Here is a 20,618-nt window from a genome sequence, read left to right as displayed (position 1 = left end):
AAAGGGTTCGGGCGTGGACTTCTCGCCGGCCGCTGCATGACAGGGGTGCCAACCTCCTCCAGGTGCGGTGAGGGAGCGAGTGTCGTCGTGCGCCAGTGTGAACCCTCGGCCGACACAGAAGTCACTAGAAAGGGTTTCCCCTCCTTTTGGTTTGTTAACCCAGCGCTCTTAGCCGTAAGGCCCTACCGCCCTGGGGCCCCCACGGGCGTGGATGCGGATACGCCGCATACGCAACCAGGAAGAGCGTTAGAGCTTTTGGCTATGCAAAGGGACTGAGGCTACCCATCTCAGTTTATGCACCACCTCCGGCCCCCTACTCCACTCAGCTAACCAGAAAGTTGGATGCTCCCTTAGCCCTCTGGGGTTGTCATCACTTCTGCCCTCGGCCGACACAACCCTCACACGGGAGCACGTGCTCCTGTGACGTGGCGACGAGCCGTCAGCGACGCCTGTCCGTGGAGCGCACAGGAGGTCTGTCCGGCCGTCGACGGACACGCATGAGCCGCCTCCTCGACACGGGCTGGTCCGTGGTACACTCCCCCCCCCCCCTTGTCGTCACGGGACAAGACACGCCCCCGCTCCACCCTACAAGAGCTCAGTCCTCCAATGGTCGAGAGTCACCGCCGTACTGCAGCCGTGTTCCCTGCGATACTGTGCCGACGATTTCAAGTCCGTAGCTTGTCTTCGGGCCACAAACACTCTCTCACTCGCGACCTTCCTCAGGCTTGCAGTTTGTCCTCCGAGCTGCGCAGAGATGCCGTTGCAGCTCAACAGCTCCGGAGAAGGTGGCTGCCCGGGCAGCTGGGCTGGGCTGACGTGTGAAGTCGCCCGCCCCTGGGGGCGCATGCGCCCCTGGCTAATAATAATCCAGGCGTGCCCTACTCTAACAATGCGGGCCGCCTAACCCCTGCATGGTTGATTTTTCAGCCCCGCCTAACTCTTCTTACCTGGACCCTCTTCCCTCTTGTCCAGTAGTTATCTGCTTGATTAATGCATGATATTTGATCCCCGCATGACCCGGCCCCAGGGTTTTCCCTGTATCTATGCAGGTTTTACCTGGGTCACATTAGCTAGCTTTTAAGCTAGACTTTCAATGGGGTGTCAGTCATGGCGCTAATCGCAGCCATGGCTGGCCAGTAAACCCCAATTAGCACGCGATGCACGCGCCTTTGTACTGCATGGTTAATACCCCGCATGGTATTGTGTACAGGCTTCGGCCTGAGACACACTTAGGTCCTCCCCTAACCTGGACCCCCCTCCTTACACACTTAGAATAACTTAGGCTAGAAAAAGAAATAACAACAGCACCGGAGAACCGACATGGTGAAGACGTCGAGACAACAGAGCGATTGTCTCTTTCGGATGTGTAGCAGCGTCCGGACGAAGTCACCATTCTCTTGGAACCGTTGGAAAACCCGCTTGGGTTAGATGTACCCGCTAGGGGAAACTTTCGTTTTGAAACTTATCCTCGAAGATGCGCTGTTTTGTGTGATGCCGAGTGCACATGTCGTTGGTGTCAAATTTTATCGCAAGCGTTCGTAAGTTCCAGAATCACGCTCAGTAGATACGTATGTCGACAAAATTCGTGACGAAACGATAAATTCTAAAGAGATGACCGAGATGAAGGTGCAGGAAAATCCTGTAGCGCACAGCATTGAAGAGGAAATGAAGTAACGTAATGACGACATGTGAAACCTAGCCTCACAAACCCAGGGCGGCGTTAAACAGCAGGCGAAACCGTGTAATTATTGTAGTTTGCCGGCACCTCCGTGTCCGAGGTGATGTAACCCCCGTGACGTCACCGCTGGCGCACGTGAGAGGGAGGAGGGGGCGTGGCTTCCCCCCTCCCCTCCACTGCTAGGGCCCGGCGTCCAGCCGGACAGGCGCTCAGAAGCCGCGGACGCGCGGACCACGCAGCACGTGTGCAGGATGCAGCGACGCCTCGTGCTACTGCTGGCGCTGGGCGCCGCGACGCCGGCGCGCGGGGAGGGGGAGGCGTGGTTCGAGTCCCCGCCCGTGCTGCCCGCGGTGGTCGCCAGCTCGGACCACCTGCCCCAGGGGCTGTGCAGGAACCACAGCCGGGAGTTCCTGCGCCAGCTGCGGAACTACACCCTGTGGGCGGTGCAGAGTGAGTGCCCTGCCCCTGGGAGGTGGTCTCCCACCTCGGCCCATTTCAAAACTATACTCGAGGCCCCCCCGCCTGACCGGGTACACACACACGGTGCGCAGAGCTTCAGAATAAAACAACGCGATTTGATAACCACTCCATATATCCGAGTGGGGGTCCGCTTACGAAAAAGCATTTAAGAGTTCTCTGAGGGCCGAAAAAGTACTTTTGTTTTCGGATTAAGTTTTTAAACTGTATTTTTAGAAGAGTTAAAATGGCTAAAACGCATGTTTTCAGGGTAATTTTTGGCGTTAAACAACCAGTACAGATTCTTAAAAGCACTTAAGGGACTTGCATGACCCCTTTATCTTCATTTCTCGGCCATATAATGTTACGGTCACCGCTCATATTTCACAGTTATCCTGTGACGACGAGGAGAATGCGCGCCAGTTCAGGGCTTTGCGCTTAGAGGCTATACCGCGCTAGAAGCACCAGCGAGCGTCGCGCTTATCATCCCGCCTCACTAACACACATACACCCCTGACGAGGCGGGCCCCTTAAGACGGTGTACATATTTTTTTGTTGTCATTTTCTACTCATTAAAAAATGTCTTTTAAGTTATATTTCCTAAGTGAGCGCGACATTTTTGCACATACTGGTATATGTAATTATGTTAAAATAGTCTGTGACTGGACAAGTGCTAGAGAAATAGCCATTAGCTTATAGAAATAGCCATTAACTAATAGTGAAGACGATGGCCTGTCATTAAACTCGTGACGGAAAGATCTTCACAGTTTTACTTGAACGGCTTCACTTTTTCTTTAGGTTAATTGAAAGCAATAATTATTTAACACATTAAACTTAATCTTTCGCATGACTTTTCTTTATCTAGCTTCATCACCTATCTTAAAGGTAGATATCCATAATTTTTTAAGTAAAAAATCTAAACAGCTGACATGGTAAGTCGGAGTTATCACTCATCACAGCGTACCGTAAAGTGCAAGTATCTTGAGTGGGGCACTCGATGACGATGAAAGTGATAAGAGGGATGCAAGTAGAGAGTGTACAACAGTAAGATTCCTTGCAGGGTTTTCGTCACCATGTTTGTTACGATTGTGAACCTCCGAAGTGATTTAATCGTTTAGTTTTATCGTTCAAAAGAATTATTAATATTTTAATGGTTCAAATATATTATTGAATTGTGAAGTTTAACTCCTAACGCACTTGGCGGCCACTCACCCATCTTTTTTTTTCCCACTTACCGTCTTGACCGTATAAACTGGAAGCATAACAGCGTACAGAACATCATTCTGCTTTTTTTTTATCCTAATTGCTACACGAGTTAAATTACGAGGAAAAGAACAATGTGTCCATGACTACTACAAGGCAGTTATTTTCCTGCTGTAAGATTACAAATACTTGCCGATGTGGTATTTCCTGTTTGGGTTGCACTTTTTTTTACTAGTAAAACGATATAACACCGGCCAGGTGATTCATAAACCAGTTTGCTAAATTTACTCCACGGAAATACGCTCTTGATTAATTTTTTTAATGTGGGGATCCATGAAATACATTACCTATAGCTATTGTTTATTTTGTCGCTGCACAGTCTTCGATTTATTATTCAAATCGCATTCAATAATTACGAACAGCAACTATTCCCAATCAGGAAATCCGGTTTTTCCCTCGGGGGTATGCTTCAATACCGGTTCTTGTTCAAGAGGCCCGCCTAGTCAGGCGTGTATTTGTGTGCTTGAGGCGGGATCATAAGTGCGACGCTCGCTGGTGATTCTAGCGCGGTGTCGCCTCTAAGCGCAAGGATGTGGACTGGCGCGCAGTCTTCTCGTCATGCATAGCTCCACTGTGAGATTTGAGTGTTAACCATAACATTATGTAACGGAGAAACGAAGATAACGTTGTAATGCAAGTCCCCTTGAGTGCTTTCAATAATTTTTTTACCGGGCATTCCATGCAAAATAACAGATTCTGAAAACAGGCGTTTTATCCATTTCAACTATTCTAAAAACACAGATTAAAATAAAATATGGAAACAGAACTACTCACAAACACTTAGAGTATTCTTAATTTTTTTCTTTTCTTAGCAGAACCCACTCGAATATCTAGATCAGTTTTCAAATCACGTGATCTTTTTTTACGAAGCTCTGCGCACCGTGTGTGTTCCCGGGTAGGCGGTGTGTATGCGTGTATGCGTGTATTCGCATGAGCATGTCCACTAGTCAAACATTGAACAAGTCTTATTACAATCAGCGCTGAAATCTTCGCGTGTCTAACCAAGGGCGGCACTGTGACGTGACAATGTCACCTGTCAAACTCGAGTAACTGACAGCTGGCACAACAATGCCAAAGGAGTTAAGAGTGGAAGTAGTGCTAACATGAAACTTATATAATGATATAGCAACGGAGTGCCGACAAATGAGTTAAGTTTGAAGTTTATACTTAATGATTTCATAATACGTACATATTTAATTTTATTAAAAGAAAAATAATACGTGTAATATACAGCTCTACACGAAATCTAAACATGAACGTAAATTACGTTAATCGGAGTCTAGACTAGATAAAATAATGCAGTGAGGAATAATGTACAACCCCATTGCAGAGAATTTGTACGTTGCTGAATAACTACCAGCTTTAGGACATAGTTTTTGGCTTTTGCGTGTTGCAAAGATGTTCTGGTATAATAAACATTAATACTATTTTTTTCAGAATCATCTATCAACATTGCAACAAAATATTACAGTATATATAAATAAAAGTAATTTAGGAGCATTGTAAAAACAAGTAGCCTATACAGGGTGAGCCTGAACTATACCTACAAACTTAAACTGCAGGTTTGTCACGGCAAAATAAGTTGCAAACATTCATACGACTTATGGGGCTGTTATACGGCTTGAAGTTAGAGCTGAGTAAAATTTTTATTGTTAAAGAGAATGTGTTTAAGCTGTATCACTGAGCGTCTGAATTATGTCTAAATTAATGAAGTTCTACAACCAGCGAGATTTAATTATTTTATTAAAATTATTATTGGGGTAGTAAGACGACACAAAAATTACGTGGAAAAAAAGTGTTATTTCAATGAAATAATATTCGACAGCGACAAAATTCGCCGTAGCTGTAGAACTTGGTTCAGTTAAATATGCAGAATCCAGACGCCGAGTGTTCCATTTCAAAGGCTTTCTCTATTGTTTACGGTAAAAAAAATGTTTTTTTTTCAGTTCCATCTTCAAAGACGAATACCGATCTTGCGATGCACTACAGATATTTAGTCGTATTAAAGCTTACTACCCATTTGCCGTGACGAATCTGCAGCAGAGTTTTGTATGTCAAACTTAACTCATCCTGAATACACCCCTATTTATATTACAAATGCGAAAGTGTGTTTGGCTGTTTGTCCTTCTTTCACGCAGCAACGAAGCAACGGTTAGACATGATATTTTGCATATATATATATATATATATATATATATATATATATATATATATATAGTTTATGGGCCGTAGAGTGACATAGACGACATATAATTATGAAATTCCATTCCTAAAGGAGTAAAACAAGGGGTCAGTTCAGTAAAAAAAAATCATACGAGGTAGGGCATAGATACACAAACAGTGAGTTTGTGCAATTTATCTATGTCCGCCACACGGTCATATAGTAAGTTCTGGCAACTTCCTATCCTTATCCTTGGCGAAACCTAACCCGCCTAGTGAATCTCGCGGCCTTTAGATGAACTTAAAGCGCTCATAACGGTTTGGTTCAGAACTTCGTTGCCTTGAATTCGTTTCGCGGTATTGTATGATGCGTCCGTCACGTCTTGCCTAGGGGGGGGGGGGGGGGAATATGAGGGGGTTACCTGCCTCCCCACACGAACTGAAGCTGAAGATTGGCGTCCCGGTTTTGGCTGATACGTAGCGCTTGATGCACAGAGATCGCGCATTCTGTGGGGACTCTAAAATCAAAATTTCCCGGTTTTCAAGCGTTATGTCCTATAGACGAGTAACTCGGTAGTGATGTTCCTTATATTATGACGTGTTTGGCCCGGGCAACACCGAGTACTTCAGCTAGTGTGTGTGTGTGTATTCCCCTGGCTCTGAACCCGTTATAAATGTAGCTCCTTATCCAAAGAGAGGAAAAGTACACGCACGTGCACGATATTTTAGTGTCGGAAGGAAACACCATAGGTAAAAAAAAAAGCCTGTGCTCGCGAGCGAAGGAGCTGTCAGCCTTGGGAGGGACGCGTGGTGCTCAATAATTTATCCGCCACCTCGCGCGGACTGGTTTGTGGCCCGCCGACCTTCGCCTCGACGACCACGCAAGCGACGACGCCAGAGACCTCTAGGGCCGCGTGTGCGTACCACGCGCGCGCGCCGACACCGCGCAGATACCCAGCAAACATCTTGTTCTGTGCTTTCAGGAAGGAGAAGCCTAAGATGTCCATCTAGTTCTGTCCCTGCCCGAACACGCCCGAATATTCACCTTCGACCAACCTCGGGGATTTTTTATTTTATTTCTGCGCAGGAAAAAATGAATTCAAATATAAAAAAGTGGTCGGTTAGGTCAACCACATAAAACACTTTAAAACACTATGGACGGTTAGTTAGGTTAGTATAGCTGCATTAAAATAAACAAAGAAATATAAATATATATAAATAAACCCGAGGTTGGCCGAAGGTGAATATTCGGGCGTGTTCGGGCAGGGACAGAACTTGATGTACATCTTAGGCTTCCCTTTAAAAAGGGCAGCCTTTTTTTCACAGACGAGAGAGCCAAACGCCCGATCGTGCATCTTCGGTTTTTTTTTGGTTCATTGTAAATAAATATGGTGGTGTTGATAAAAGGATACTAATGGTCAATTAGGTTAGGTTAGCTACATTATAAATACTTTAAAACATTGTGGACGGTTGATTTGGTTAGGATAGCTACATTAAAGATACGGGGAAAAAACCATGAACTTCGGGGAACTTCGGGTTTTGGCACTCTCGTCTATGAAAAGAAGGCTGCCCTTTTAAAAAGTGATGTCTGTGGAAACCAGTTGCCAGAAAATAGTTTGTAACACCACAAGAAATACATTTGTAACTCTGTACAGCACATGGCTGTGGTAATTTGTTTCACATATGAAATACGATTTTTTAGAGATGATTTTGAGTATTTCTCACAATAATTAGTGGTTAATTTTATATTTAAATTGATCAAAAATTAAATAATTTGATTGCATTTTGTTTTATTGCGCTTATTGATGTGCGCAGTTAATACTGGAAAAATTATCCAGCGAACGGTTTACAAATAACTCTTTAATTATTGGAGGTACTGGGACAACACAAAGCATAAATAATGCCTGGGTAAGATTCCAAACCCAATATATTATTGCAAACGTTCTTTTTGTTGGGATGCTTCTTTTCAAGTATCTGTAATTTTTAATGAATATTTCCGTTCCATTTACACCAAAAAAAATTACAGTATAGAGACTTAAACTAAAAACAGAAATACGCCATGTTGGTTTCAACTCTTTTAATGGCATATGAATTTTTTTAACTCAAAACATTGAAAATTTGCCTTATTTACTCAGGAGATCGAATTTTAATCAATTTTCTCGACCATAGCAGAGTGTCTATTGACAATTGCAGTTGCAGCCATCCTCAAAAATGAATTTAATTCTAAGCGTCAATGATTTTTTTTGGAAACCTATTTGTAGCAGAAATGTCAATATCACCTTCAGGAATTCCACTAAATTAGGTATGTTCTCTGATTTAACGAAATCAAATTGCAAAAATTTAAGGCTGGAAGAGTTACATGGGCAGAAAAATGTTTGAACCAAGATGGCGTACTTAGGATTCGGTTATTCCCTTAAGGTGCACCGGAATAATATTATTTGGTGAAAATCAGACAATTTATGTTTACAATATCGCTTTCAAAATGTTTTTTTCGGTGATAAGAATACTACTATAAGAGTGAAGGTCCAAATAAGTAATTTTATGTATGCTTTTCTAATCGTGTTTACAGTGTTTGAATATCCAAGCATAGAACCACAACTCTTCCCGAAGGTGTTTGCCTTACGACGCCAAATTTCGAATTCTGAACGAAATAAAAGTATAATGAATTAAAAACTACAAACTTGTCGCGGGTTTTACTAAGGACAAGGAAAACCTTAACAAGGAAGAAAAGGGACGTTTGCGGGTGGTTATGAAATTAGTTGCTAAGTTAAATTCGATCCCATAACAATTTATTGACAAACGCAATAACACCAAAAGGAATTTCATAGATTCTCAAACTGACATAACACTTAAACAAGTCGGGTTCCCGTGGAGACGAACTGCTGTGGTAAGTTCCCACTAGAACACAAAACGCACGAATTAACGCTACGTGTTCGATTCCTGAACAATTAAAACAAAACACAACAATACCCTTAAATGTGGCGAGCCGTGCGCTCGTCACAGCTAACGATCAAAACGCCGTCAATTTCAACTACTAAGGCTATACCATTTACAAAGTTACAAGGAACATACCTAATCTTAATATTACTCAATGTTACACGTAACATAAATACAGATAGTTAATACCAGAGGTTACAATTATATACACGCAACTAGTCGAGTAACGTTGTCAATGTTTATAGGTAGGTTTTCTTTACTCTTCCCCCGGTACCATGTGAAGCTCTCTCCGCATTCCCGTAGTAACGCGTAAGTTCGTTATCTTGTTCACTGTCTATTGTGGCTACGAATCTTCGTTACCGGCGGTAGAGTTAGAGTCCAAAGTGTGTAGCGATCTGGTCGCGATAGTGTCCTGATAGTGTCGTGATTGTGTCAATACTTCCGCTCGCTCGGCCCTCACTGAAGTTAGCTAATCCACGCCCTCTTGGCCTCGTGGCCGGACCTTTGTTTTTATTATTAATGTTCTTTCTGAAAGATTTTATGCCTAATCCAGCGACGCTTCCACAAGAACTGTCCATATCCTGGGTTACAACTCGGACAGGTCTCACCCAGTCGATGTCTTGTCGGTCCTCGGGCGGCAGCAACTCCGCGGCGATTGACGGTGTAGGCCGGCGAGCGGTGTCGGAGCAGCGAGGCAGCCTCCTGGCTGGATGTCCCAGTTGTTCTGCTTATTGATAGTCTGGGCGCATGCCAGGCTTCCCTGACGAGCTGGAAGAAGAATAGTCTCGTCTATTCGGGGGAAGCCTGCCCAGCTCACTGTGTTGCAGGTGGTATGCAGTGAAAAGTCAGGGGTACAATACTTTGCAAGTGTACGCAGGTACACACGTTACAAACTGTTGAAATAAAGGCGTGTTCCTCAGAGGGCACAGGATCTATATTTATCAACTTGACGAATTCAAAAATTTTCTAAGACATTCAGGAACTGCCTATTGCCAAGTTGGATTAAAAAAAAATTTTGTTATTTCAAATTTTTATGACAAAATTTTTCATAAAAAATTACTACAGATGGTAAACTTTATGCATCCCCAGTCATGTAAACACCAAAGACCAACATCTAGTAAGGAACATTGATTGCATCAGTCCGAGTGTATGTGTTTGAAACTTTTAACTTGTTGGACGAAAATAAATAAGTAGAAAAACATGATTTTCAATTATTATATAGTAAAACAATTGCAGTAACTGTCTTTAAACAATAACATGGAAATGCAGATATCCAGACTGGGTGTTGAAATCAGGAAATATAATTTTTTATGCCCTATCATGAACAAAATTTTGTCCCAGTAACTCAAATTTGAAAACGTTAGCCAAAAATATCAAAATACAAGGTTTCGAGGACTAAGTCGCCTTATAGATTCCAGAAAGATGATGAGTAATCGACTAGAACATCTATGCCAGCCTGGTAGCTACATGGAGCCCCTGAAAAGTCGGCAACCCGCCAACCAGCGGTCACCAATGCCGAGTTGGTTGCGGACATTCGGGCGCTAGCGTCGCTCGCGCTGAGTCACTAGATCGCGTGGATCCAGTATTCCTGCGTCAATATCTTATCCTGCATTGACTTGTAGTTAGCTGCTTGTGGAGTCACAGTACAGTCAAAGAGGCCTGTAAGATTTATTACCCCCTCTCTTATATCAGAGTTCAAAACCTGAGATGTCAGAAATTTATTTTCGTATTTTGGAAAACGTGGCGGATGTTGCCGATGGGAAAGTGAGTTTGCCATCAGCGGATTTATGTATTTATGTGATTTATCTTAGGAGATTAATTCAAATCACGTTAATGGGAGCCAGGCACACCTTGGTCCCACCATTGAAGCCTCTCTACTTGAGTGGTCACAATCCACTTCCATACTCTGATAATACATACCTAATATTATATAACTCTGAGAACGAATTAAATTAGTCGATGTGAGATAGACAGTATGTGAGTTACAGTGAAACGGATAGTGGTATTCGAAATGAAAATGAGTATTTATTTAAATTATTTAATTACATTATAGCAAATGTTAAAACTCTTTGCCATCTGCATTAGTGCACCTGTAATGTATTTTTTTTTTTATTTTGTATATTAGTAGAAACCTTTTTCAAAGTCACAGATATAACTTTCATCTTTATAAGAAGCGGCCAGTGTTGTAAAACTTTTAAATCTTTCTTAAATTAGCTTTACTATAAAAATAATTAGCCAAGTCAAAATACTATATTTATTTTACATTATGAATATTGAAAGTTACCCGATGAACTATTTTTGCAATTTTATAAAGATATTTTTATATTATATTGATATCATTATGCCTGGGTAACAAAAATTACAATAAAATAATATGCAAATTTTAAGTCACAGAATGTAATAATTTGGTTACAGCTCATAACTCGAAAACTAGGAATTTTGTTGGCCTAAGACTATTCTCAGCTTAACGTTTGAGTTCTGGGACACCTTCTATAATTTAATAGGTTTTTAATATCAAATAATTCGGTTCTGCTGAGTTTCCAATAACGAAGTAGGTTTAATTTTTTTGCTACTGGGAAGAAATTAAACCAATTATAAATTATCTCCCTTCGCATTACCAACTAGAATAAAAAAACTGACAGCAAGAGGACAATATTTTAAAAAAAATTCCTGTCAGTATCACGATTATTTGCACGCATGCGCCGCACGTGATAGTTCTCTCGCAAATGGGAAATAAATGGGCCGTCGACCGGATAATCGCATGCTGTCTGCCGTTGTGAGTGATGTCACCACTTGGCGGTTGAGGTAGCGCGCGTGTAATGGACGGTTGTTTGCGCGAATGTGGCTCGCCTCCACCTTGAACTGCAGTTAAGGAAGGACCTTCGATCAAGGACGAGTCGACCAGGAGTCGGAATACAAATGTCCCGACCATTTTGGGAGGCCAAATGTACTCGTGAACAAGGGAGCGGGGGAAAAAAAAAAAAACCTCAATCACCTGCTGTGAATATCGGTGATTGGAAAAAAAAAATATCCGATGAAGGATAAGACCAGTCTCATGATGAAGTGCCTCTTTTTTTTCTTCTTTTTTTGTTGTTGTTTGGCCATGAATATTAACTGCGCATAAAACATGTCTTCACGGCGATATTACTAGACAGAGGTGACTAAATATAGAGGTTGGCTCATGAGGAGTAACCGCCACTCAAAAAGCTTATTCCATAATTCATACGGAGCCAAATAGTTTACATCCTTGCTGGTCCTATTCCCAATACAAATGCAATAACATCCCTATCATATGTGAATTCAGTGATGTATTTTTAGCCAGTAGTGTTTAAAGCTTAGCGTCACAATTGGGTGTAACAATAATACAAAAGACGTTCAAAATGTTTCCGTCTTCTTCAGTACACTTGTACCGCACGCTTACGTGCATACAGCACGTTTTTCTCTACGTAGTTGACTACTGTAAAAGCCCGTATGATACGCACAAGTAGTTCCTCACGTATTTGTACAGCTCTTTTGGTAAACGATATCCTTCATCCTTCACCATGCGCAAACAGCTGTTCATTGTGAGGCATTTCCAATTCGCAGAAATATTCCGTAAATGCTAGGATGATCACCCACATTTACATGAAAAATCTTTCTCCAACTGATGTTAGGATCAAGGTTCACGGTCCCAGAATTACCGGGAATTCCCAATTATTTGACATAGTAAAAGAACCGGGAATTTTAAAATCGATTCCCGGTTTTTTTGGTAATTTCGGGATTCGACATCGACAGAATTAAATTTCTTTTTTTGACGTGACAACGTCTAATAAATCGATGAACGCCGGCTGCACGCACGAAAAAGTGTCCCGTTACGCACATTGTCCCGTTACGCACATTGTCGCGTTACGCACATTGTTCCGTTACGCTGTGTCCCGTTACGCTCATTGTACGCTTGCGCCGCATCTATCTCTCTTCCACTCGATTGGAACAACCATCGATTTGACTTTTTCGAGGCACATTAAACTTGAAACACTCCCATTCGTTTCCAACTTTTCCTATCATCGTCCTATCCTTAACAGAATAACACAGATTGGAAGAAGTTAAATAGCAAACATGTATAAAAGTTATAGTTAAACATATTTTAATTAATGAGTGCAAATAAAAGTAAATTTATCAATTAAATTGTAGATTTCATTTCACTCCTTCTTTGTATAGTGATAATTCAATAAAAATAATTCAATTTTATTCATAAAAGTATGCAATCATTTCATCAATGTTTTGTTATGACGTTGGCACGTTAAACTGTCGTCCGTAAACCGACTTTACAGACAAACAATTTTTTTTTTCCACTCCAAGGTTACTTTCATGTGATTATCTCCTCTGGCGAGGTGATGAATGTGGGCGGAGTTAGTCAGTCGGCAGTCCATGATGGACTACCGTGTGTGCCTGTGGTTGTTGCGGCTACATTCTTTCAATAACGATATTTAATCTTTTAAGTTTGTTATGAAATGAATAAATTATATTTTTAAGTTAATAATTCTTTGATTTTACATGCGTTAATACTTTATTTGTTCAATTTTTTCTTCTTCCAAAGGTAAAGGTTGAGAGTAAGGCTGAGAACAAAATGATTTCGCTCACGTAATTAGTCACTTTTCGCAATAAAAATTTGTAGCTCAAATATATTTTTTCAAACATTTAATTTCTAAATCTTGTTCAATCGTTCAAAACTAACTACTATTACTTCAATCAGCGACTGCTGCACCATTAATTAAAAAAAAAACCTTAAACAAAAAGTACCGTGAATAGTCGGTTTCTCTGAAGATTAGTACCCGGTTCTGTAAAACGGTTACGGTTCCGAATACTCTGTTAGGATTAAGACATGTGAGTGGTGATAACGCCTCGTTAATCATTCTGTATAGGACAAATACTGTCGTCTGTCTTGGCATTGTTCAAGAATGAGACTAGGAGAAAAATTGAAATATTATGGCTTTGACGTAAATTTACAAATAGGTATATTCATAATTTCAGTTGGCTATCTCGCAAGAGAAGCAATAAAATTTAATCGCTACAGGTAAACAGCTGCATCAACCTCTAAAAACTAATAATCTTGTGACAGCATGTCAGAAGATAAAGGCAAGGTGAAATTTAATGGTAGTCGAAATGTAAATGTGGGCAACTTCTCTTATAAGGAGTGTCACGTTTTAACGAAAAGACAGTGAATATGTCTTCATCGTGTGGATAGGAGCTTGTAAAGTTCATTTTTGCTTATGCTTATCTTTTATTGTTCTTGTATAGCCTCGTTTCCGAAAATATATGTTAATAATTTCATATTTTCAAGATGGCGGCCAAGATAGCCAACAAGACTGCAGACGTGACAATTGTTGACTGTTGAAATCCTACCACTGCACTCTAGCGCGTAAATAAGGAACTAATATGGACGCAGAAGTGATCTCGAGCAAACGAAATCCCAATCGCAGATCCAAGATGGCTACCATGACGTCATACTAGTTGATATAATATCATACTTGGTAGTAGTGATTTGAGGTCAGTCTGCTGGTAGCCTCCGTGGAGGAAAGACATCACTTTTTTTTTGCCCTCACCGGTGACGTAAGTGGGTTTCTTATTAAAATTTTATTTAATATATTATTTTTAATTTTAAATTATTTCCGAACTTTTTGGTTAATATTTACGGGTTTTCAATACGGCGGAAGTCGCGCCATAATCCAAAATGGCGGAATTGACGACATTTAATTTGGAGGTCTGAGTCAAGGTAATCCAAGATGGCCGCCGTAGCGTCACAATTCCAAGATGGCGACGAGCACCGTGGCACCACACCCAGAACCCAGTAACAGGACATACATTTATATACTACTGTGTATACTACTGTATATACCCTGTATACGTATGTCGGAAGTCGTCGAAATTCTCTTTCTGAACAGAATTTTGTCACTCCCCGCCGGAGATGAACAGGAAAATGATTGATAAAATATGTATAAAAAAATTGTTGTCTGTAAAGTCGGTTTACGGACGATAGTTTAACGTGACTACGTCATAAAAAACATTGATGAAATTATTGCATACTTTTATGAATAAAATTGAATAATTTTTATTTTAATAATAAAAGAATAAATACTTGAAATTATACTAGTAATCAGATTTTTAAAATGCAAGAATAATTAACCTTTATTGCCGAAATTGTTGTAATAAGCAATGAAAACCACACTAACTTTTCACTTCACTTTATAACCAGTCGACGAAACAGTTCACGTGTAGATGTAAGTTGTGTGCTGCCGCTGTCTTTCTTCTCCTCGGACGCATAGGCCAATCGAGTGGAAGAGAGATAGATGCGGCGCAAGCGTGCAATGAGCGTAACGGGACACAGCGTCACGGGACAATGTGCGTAACGGGACACTTTTTTCGTGCGTGCAGCCGGCGTTCATCGATTTATTAGACGTTGTCACGTCAAAAAAAAAAAGTTCCTGCTTAGCAGACGGTTCGAAGCAAGGCGGCTCTGCAAGTGACGTGACGAGACGAGTTGATGGAAACGTAAGTCGACGGGCTGGTTTCTCAACTCACAAGACACGCGTCGGCGCAGAAACGACTTTCGTTCTCCGTGGTCAGTGCTCGCGCGCGATGCTAACGTCGGAAACCGGTCACGTGGGATTTAAAAATAAAATAAAAATCCTATTTCGCGTTACCGGTTCGGGACGCTAGATCGCTGTTCCAAGTCCCGTCCAACGAACTTGGCTCGTATTATGCAATCACACATCACCTAGTAAACCAGACACATGTTGGCCTCTATCTGACACATTAACTTGAAAATATACTAGAGCAGCGGTTCCCAAACGGTGGGTCGCGACCCACCAGTGGGTCGCGGAAGGATTACAGGTGGGTCGGGACTCGATCCTATAACTATCAGAAACCATCAAATAAACCATCAGAGAACATAAGAAAAATCGAAACAAATCGAATTGCGTGCAAACACATATATAGGTAGTGTTAAATAATTAACTGTTTTGCAACAAAGTGCCTATATTTTATCAACCATTTTCAAATCAGAACACAAATTGTTTATCAATAATCAATCGGTATTTTGAAAAAAAAAATATATATAATATATATGCAATATTTGATGGTAAATTATATATACATAAGGAAGGATACGATACAAATAAGGTTTTTTACTCCACCATGGACCGATAGACCGTGGAGGTATTCCTATAAGGAAAGGTGGGTCGCTAGCTGAAAAAGTTTGGGAACCACTGTAATAGTACATTGTACTACTACGTTACTCAGCGTCTTCATGCGAGCTTAACATTTATTGTTTTGAGGTTATGCTCAAGTTGATAAAGTCAGCATACGTGGTAAGAGTAAGTACAGACAGCTCATAATACATGTTTGAAGAAACGTCAAGTATGCTGTAAAAAAATTGATCCATATCGTGTTAATCAAACAATCACGCAGATTTTTTTAAACATTTAAAAAATTAAGTTATATAGGGATTGGCTTGTAACAGCTCAAAACGTTAGCTGAACCAATTTTTAAATGACATATAAATAATTCGTCACATTAATACCATTTGCGTTTCTAAAACACTTATTTTTGAGTAAACTATGTGAGTAGACGCTACATAACGCTCTTTACATATGAATTGAAGGGTTGACGTTAATGATCCTCGCCAATACAACAAATTTCGCTTCCCCTTTAATCACACACACTTTAAAAACTGTGTATTATGGAGTAAAAAATCCTTCACTAACACGTAGGTTAAACTTATTATTATTAATTATCTGAGCTCTCTAACGACATATACAAATAAAGAATTTTACACGTTTAGTAAACCTGATACGTTTTTTTCACTAGAAGAGCAATGACTGTGTCTCAGTAATTCTGGAAATCAGTCCAGTTACGAAAGCATCTTCAAAGACAGGTTTGCAGCAATGGCAGATGAACCGTCTTAGATGAAAAATCTATGTATCAGACGGCGCGTTCTCTCTTAAGGATATCAGCAATCGGGCTAGGTGATAGTATAAATGGTATTCAACACGTGCCTATAAAAAAAATTCTATTTTTTTTTTGGGCACTCTACGTTCAGTGACCACAACTAACTTTAATAATTTTTCGCAGTCTTTCGCGGCCATCGTCTGAAGTAGCTTGGCTTCTGGGTTGTAGCCGTGTCCTTGGCGAAGAGAATTCACCGATGTTTCGGTCAACATTGCAGTCGCCATAATCAGGGAGCAGTTACCTACTGAGGTCTCCTGATGATGGCGACTGCAATGTCGACCGAAACATCGGTGAATTCTTCGCCAAGGACACGGCTACAACCCAGAAGCCGAGCTACTTCACCAGCTAACTTTGTTTTATTTTGTCCATGCGTGCTGTCACCCAGGTTTCGGAGTTTGTATATAATAAAAACCCAAGATGCACGGCGAGACGTTGTGAAATAAGGACGAGCTGTCCTCGGTTGAAAGCAATGTTTTCACTGGAGTAACGGATTGTTTTGGCAGCCGCGGCGGGCTGCAGTTACCGAACCCGCACGTAGAAAGCGTCACGTGTGCCGCTCAAGTAAGCCACGCGTCCTGCGCCGAACATCACGTGTGCTGGCGGCATCTCGGGTGTCCAATCTCGCGTGCTCGCCGCCGCTTTGGACGGAAGGAGCTTTCGCAGCTTTCCTTATTATGATACAGGCGCGGTTCCTGTTAGTGTCTAACCCCGCCGCCAGTGCGTGTTATTATATGATACCGGCGCGGTTCCTGTTTGTGTCGAACTCCTCTGCCAGTGCGTGTTATTATATTATACCGGCGCGGTTCCTGTTTGTGTCGAACTCCTCTGCCAGTGCGTGTTATTATATGATACCGGCGCGGTTCCCGTTAGTGTCTAACCCCACCGCCAGTGCGTGTTATTATATGATACCGGCGCGGTTCCTGTTTGTGTCGAACCCCACCACCAGTGCGTGTTATTGCGATACGGGCGCGGTTCCTGTTTGTATCTATAACTCCACCGCCAGTGCGTGTGCGCGCTAGGATAGAACGATTCTTTCACAAAATCACTACCTCTTATCGAAAATGCATTGTTTGACTTTTTCAAAGTTCGTGAAAGTACCCAAAAGTAACGAGAAGTTTTTGTACTCACGTTTTATATATCTCACAACTTATCTAGGTTACGTTTTCAAGTTGAAAAAAATGTAGTCCAGTTATTTTACTAATAAGTTCAATATTTAAAAAAAATGCAGACGTTAAATGTAATCATAAAAAAAAATCATTCTGCAACATTAACCAAATAAGGTTACGTTGCCGACTCTTGGTAGTTTCAAGTGTACCAACTAAACTTGTCTCAAGCAAGTGCAACTTTTACTTGCTAGCGACAACTCATTTTTTTTTTTTTTTTAACTCTATGTGGAACACTTTTCCGTAACACTTGTTCGTAACAACTTTGCGAAACAGGCAACTATGTATATGACTTCAGACCACCTGGTAGCGAACTGTACGCGATTCCAGTGTGCTCTGCATCGAACCCTGTGACCTTCGTCACGTGACCTCGTGACGTGACAAGAGAGCGCGGCAGCCGGGGACACCCACACGTCATATTTTTGTTCTTCTTCGTTTACGGGGTTTTTATTTCCCCCTTCAGTTGTGTTTGTTTACCAACTGAGTAACGAGCGGCTGTGTTTTTGTTTCCCGCGCGGAGCCGAGGTCGTCTTCTTCTGACGGTCTCGAACACGTGTGAGGTCACTGCCTCGCGGCGCATCACACAAGCTGACCTCGTGGACCTAAGGCTGGTAGTTCGTGAGGTTTCTTTTTTTACTTTTTCTCGTCGGTCGCTGCATGAGAGAGCCTTGAATGATGGCCGTTAAGGTGTTTGCCTACCGGCCGAAGGACAAGCCTAATTTTTATCCATTTACTTGGTTTGGTTTTACGTGCCACAATACAGCTGGAGGCCACGCACATACGCTTGCTGACAAATGATTATGACCCTTAAAGGGTTTTCTTCGCATATGACGTACATTACGTCACGTTCTAGAGTGTCTTTCTCGCAACTTACACTGTAATTGGTTTGGTTTTACGTGCTATAATACAGCCGGAGGCCACGCACATACGCTTGTTGACGGAGGATAATGACCCTTAAAGGACTTCCTTTCGCATATGACGTACATTACGTCACGTTCTAGAGTGTCTTTCTCGCAACTTACACTGTAATTGGTTTGGTTTTACGTGCCATAATACAGCCGGAGGCCACGCACATACGCTTGTTGACGGAGGATAATGACCCTTAAAGGACTTCCTTTCGCATATGACGTACATTACGTCACGCTCTAGAGTGTCTTTCTCGTAACTTACACTGTAATATTTTTTTTTTGTAAATGGTACAGAAATATTCACGTAAAATTACCGAATATTTATACATTTTTTTTTACATTCACGTGGAAAAAACTGTTTCACTTCGAAAAATGTTTTTCGCGGTAATAACAGGTTTGGATTCTTACCCGATCATTTATGCTTTGTGTTGTCCAATAGTTAAAGTTATTTGTAAGCCGTTCGCTTAATAGATTTCCAATTAAGCTGTGCTCATTAATAAGCATAATAAAACAAAATTAAGTCCAGTTTTTGACAATTTGATTATCATTCCATAGTTTGAATCAATTATACTTGAACGAAACATAAATTAAAATATAAAATTAAACACCAAATTTCGTAAACAAGACTCAGTATTATTTCGAAAAACATATTTCATACATGCAGAAACAACCAGAGCCATGTTTGTACGAAGTTACAATATATTACTTGTACTATTCCCATTGAATAAAACTACTACTTGTAAAGAAAACTAAATATTAAATAAGTATTATTTATATGCAATGGTATTACTGACTATTTCTTAGCAAATGGTTTCCAAGTCATCTTTTGAGTACAGAATTGTTTTTTTCTGTGTGTAGAGTGTAAGTATTTTGTGGTTACTTGAAACGATTTTGCTTTGACTAAAAAAGTAATTTGTCACCGCGTCATATTTGTTAGGGTCTAATTTGACAAATTCTGATTTATTAGCTTAGTGGTCTGAGGTTTTGATTAGTAAGCAAAAGTATCGAGTTCGATTCTTGACAGGGTCGGTGACTTTTCACTTGTGGAATTTTTACTTCCAGGGTCCAAGACTGGTATGTTGCGCTCTCCCTTCGCCTTCAAACTGAGGAAGGCAATGTTAATCCACTGCAGTATCATATCAAGTCACGTGTTAGCTATCCCCTGTGGTACTCGACCAGTTTTCATGCTGCCCAGAAACGGTAGTAGTATATAATTGTTCCTTTTGGTGAAGGAGTCGGAGAGAGACTGCCATCTTGGAATAGGTACGCCATCTTTGATCTTTTAAAAGTCTACCATTTTGGATTACGCCATATTGAATTCCCGAAAAGTCTACACATTGCCATCTTGGATCCGCGATGGTGGTAGAGACACTAGAACACATGGAGGTGAGAAGTATGGGAGTTGGCGTGGACAATATTTTTCACGTTTATAACAATTGAAATCAGAATCATACATGCATTGCAAAACCATTTTTAACGCTATTTATTGCAGATGTGTTGGTATTACCAATGTTTGTTATCAAAAAATTCACTGCACGATAGCACCTGTTCGAATTATTCGTAGGGAGTTAGTTATTTTCAAGGTATTGAACAAATGTATAGCATAGTAGCCTTTATATAGATATGGTTAGTTTTGTTGACCAATTGCTAACCAGCTGACTTCCAACTTCAGAACAGACGGCCCACACCACTGACTAATAATATTTCGGTGCTACACCACTCTGTCACGTGGATAGTGAATCCAAGATGGCGAGCGACGTAGGGAAGTTTCCCACGACGCAAGATGGCGGCTGACGTGGAAGGTTCAGTTCAGCGGGCACGGTCAGCGGGCTGTAAACGCCAGCAGTGCTGACAAGGGCGAAGGACACACTCAGCTGTCTGGTCAGCTGAGCGTGGCAGGGGGGCCGAGGTTGTGACTATGCTGGGGTGGGTAGTCTCATCCTCTCTTAGTAGCACCTCTCTCTCTCTCTCTAACGGATTTCCAGATTCGCGTATCCACGACTAAAAAAAATGGGGGGGGGGGGGGTTATCTGTAAAGTCGGTTTACGGACGATAACTTTACGTGAT

The 20,618-nt window shown here is 41.4% G+C and overlaps 1 protein-coding gene across 1 annotated transcript in view; it reads left to right on the top strand.

The window, feature by feature from the left end:
• The first annotated feature begins 1,895 nt into the window (after positions 1-1,895).
• The window catches only part of LOC134542973 (nose resistant to fluoxetine protein 6-like), a 57,251-nt gene continuing 38,528 nt past the window's right edge, over positions 1,896-20,618 (top strand). Inside the window, exon 1 of the mRNA XM_063387610.1 lies at positions 1,896-2,128. Within this exon, the coding sequence (XP_063243680.1) occupies positions 1,930-2,128 (199 nt within the window). The 5' untranslated portion in view covers positions 1,896-1,929. The remainder of the gene's footprint in view (positions 2,129-20,618) is intronic.

Source organism: Bacillus rossius (assembly GCF_032445375.1).
Source record: "Bacillus rossius redtenbacheri isolate Brsri chromosome 9 unlocalized genomic scaffold, Brsri_v3 Brsri_v3_scf9_2, whole genome shotgun sequence".
Lineage (NCBI taxonomy): Eukaryota > Metazoa > Arthropoda > Insecta > Phasmatodea > Bacillidae > Bacillus > Bacillus rossius.
Note: the sequence above shows the minus strand (reverse complement) of the source record. Positions and strands in the feature narration are given on the sequence as shown.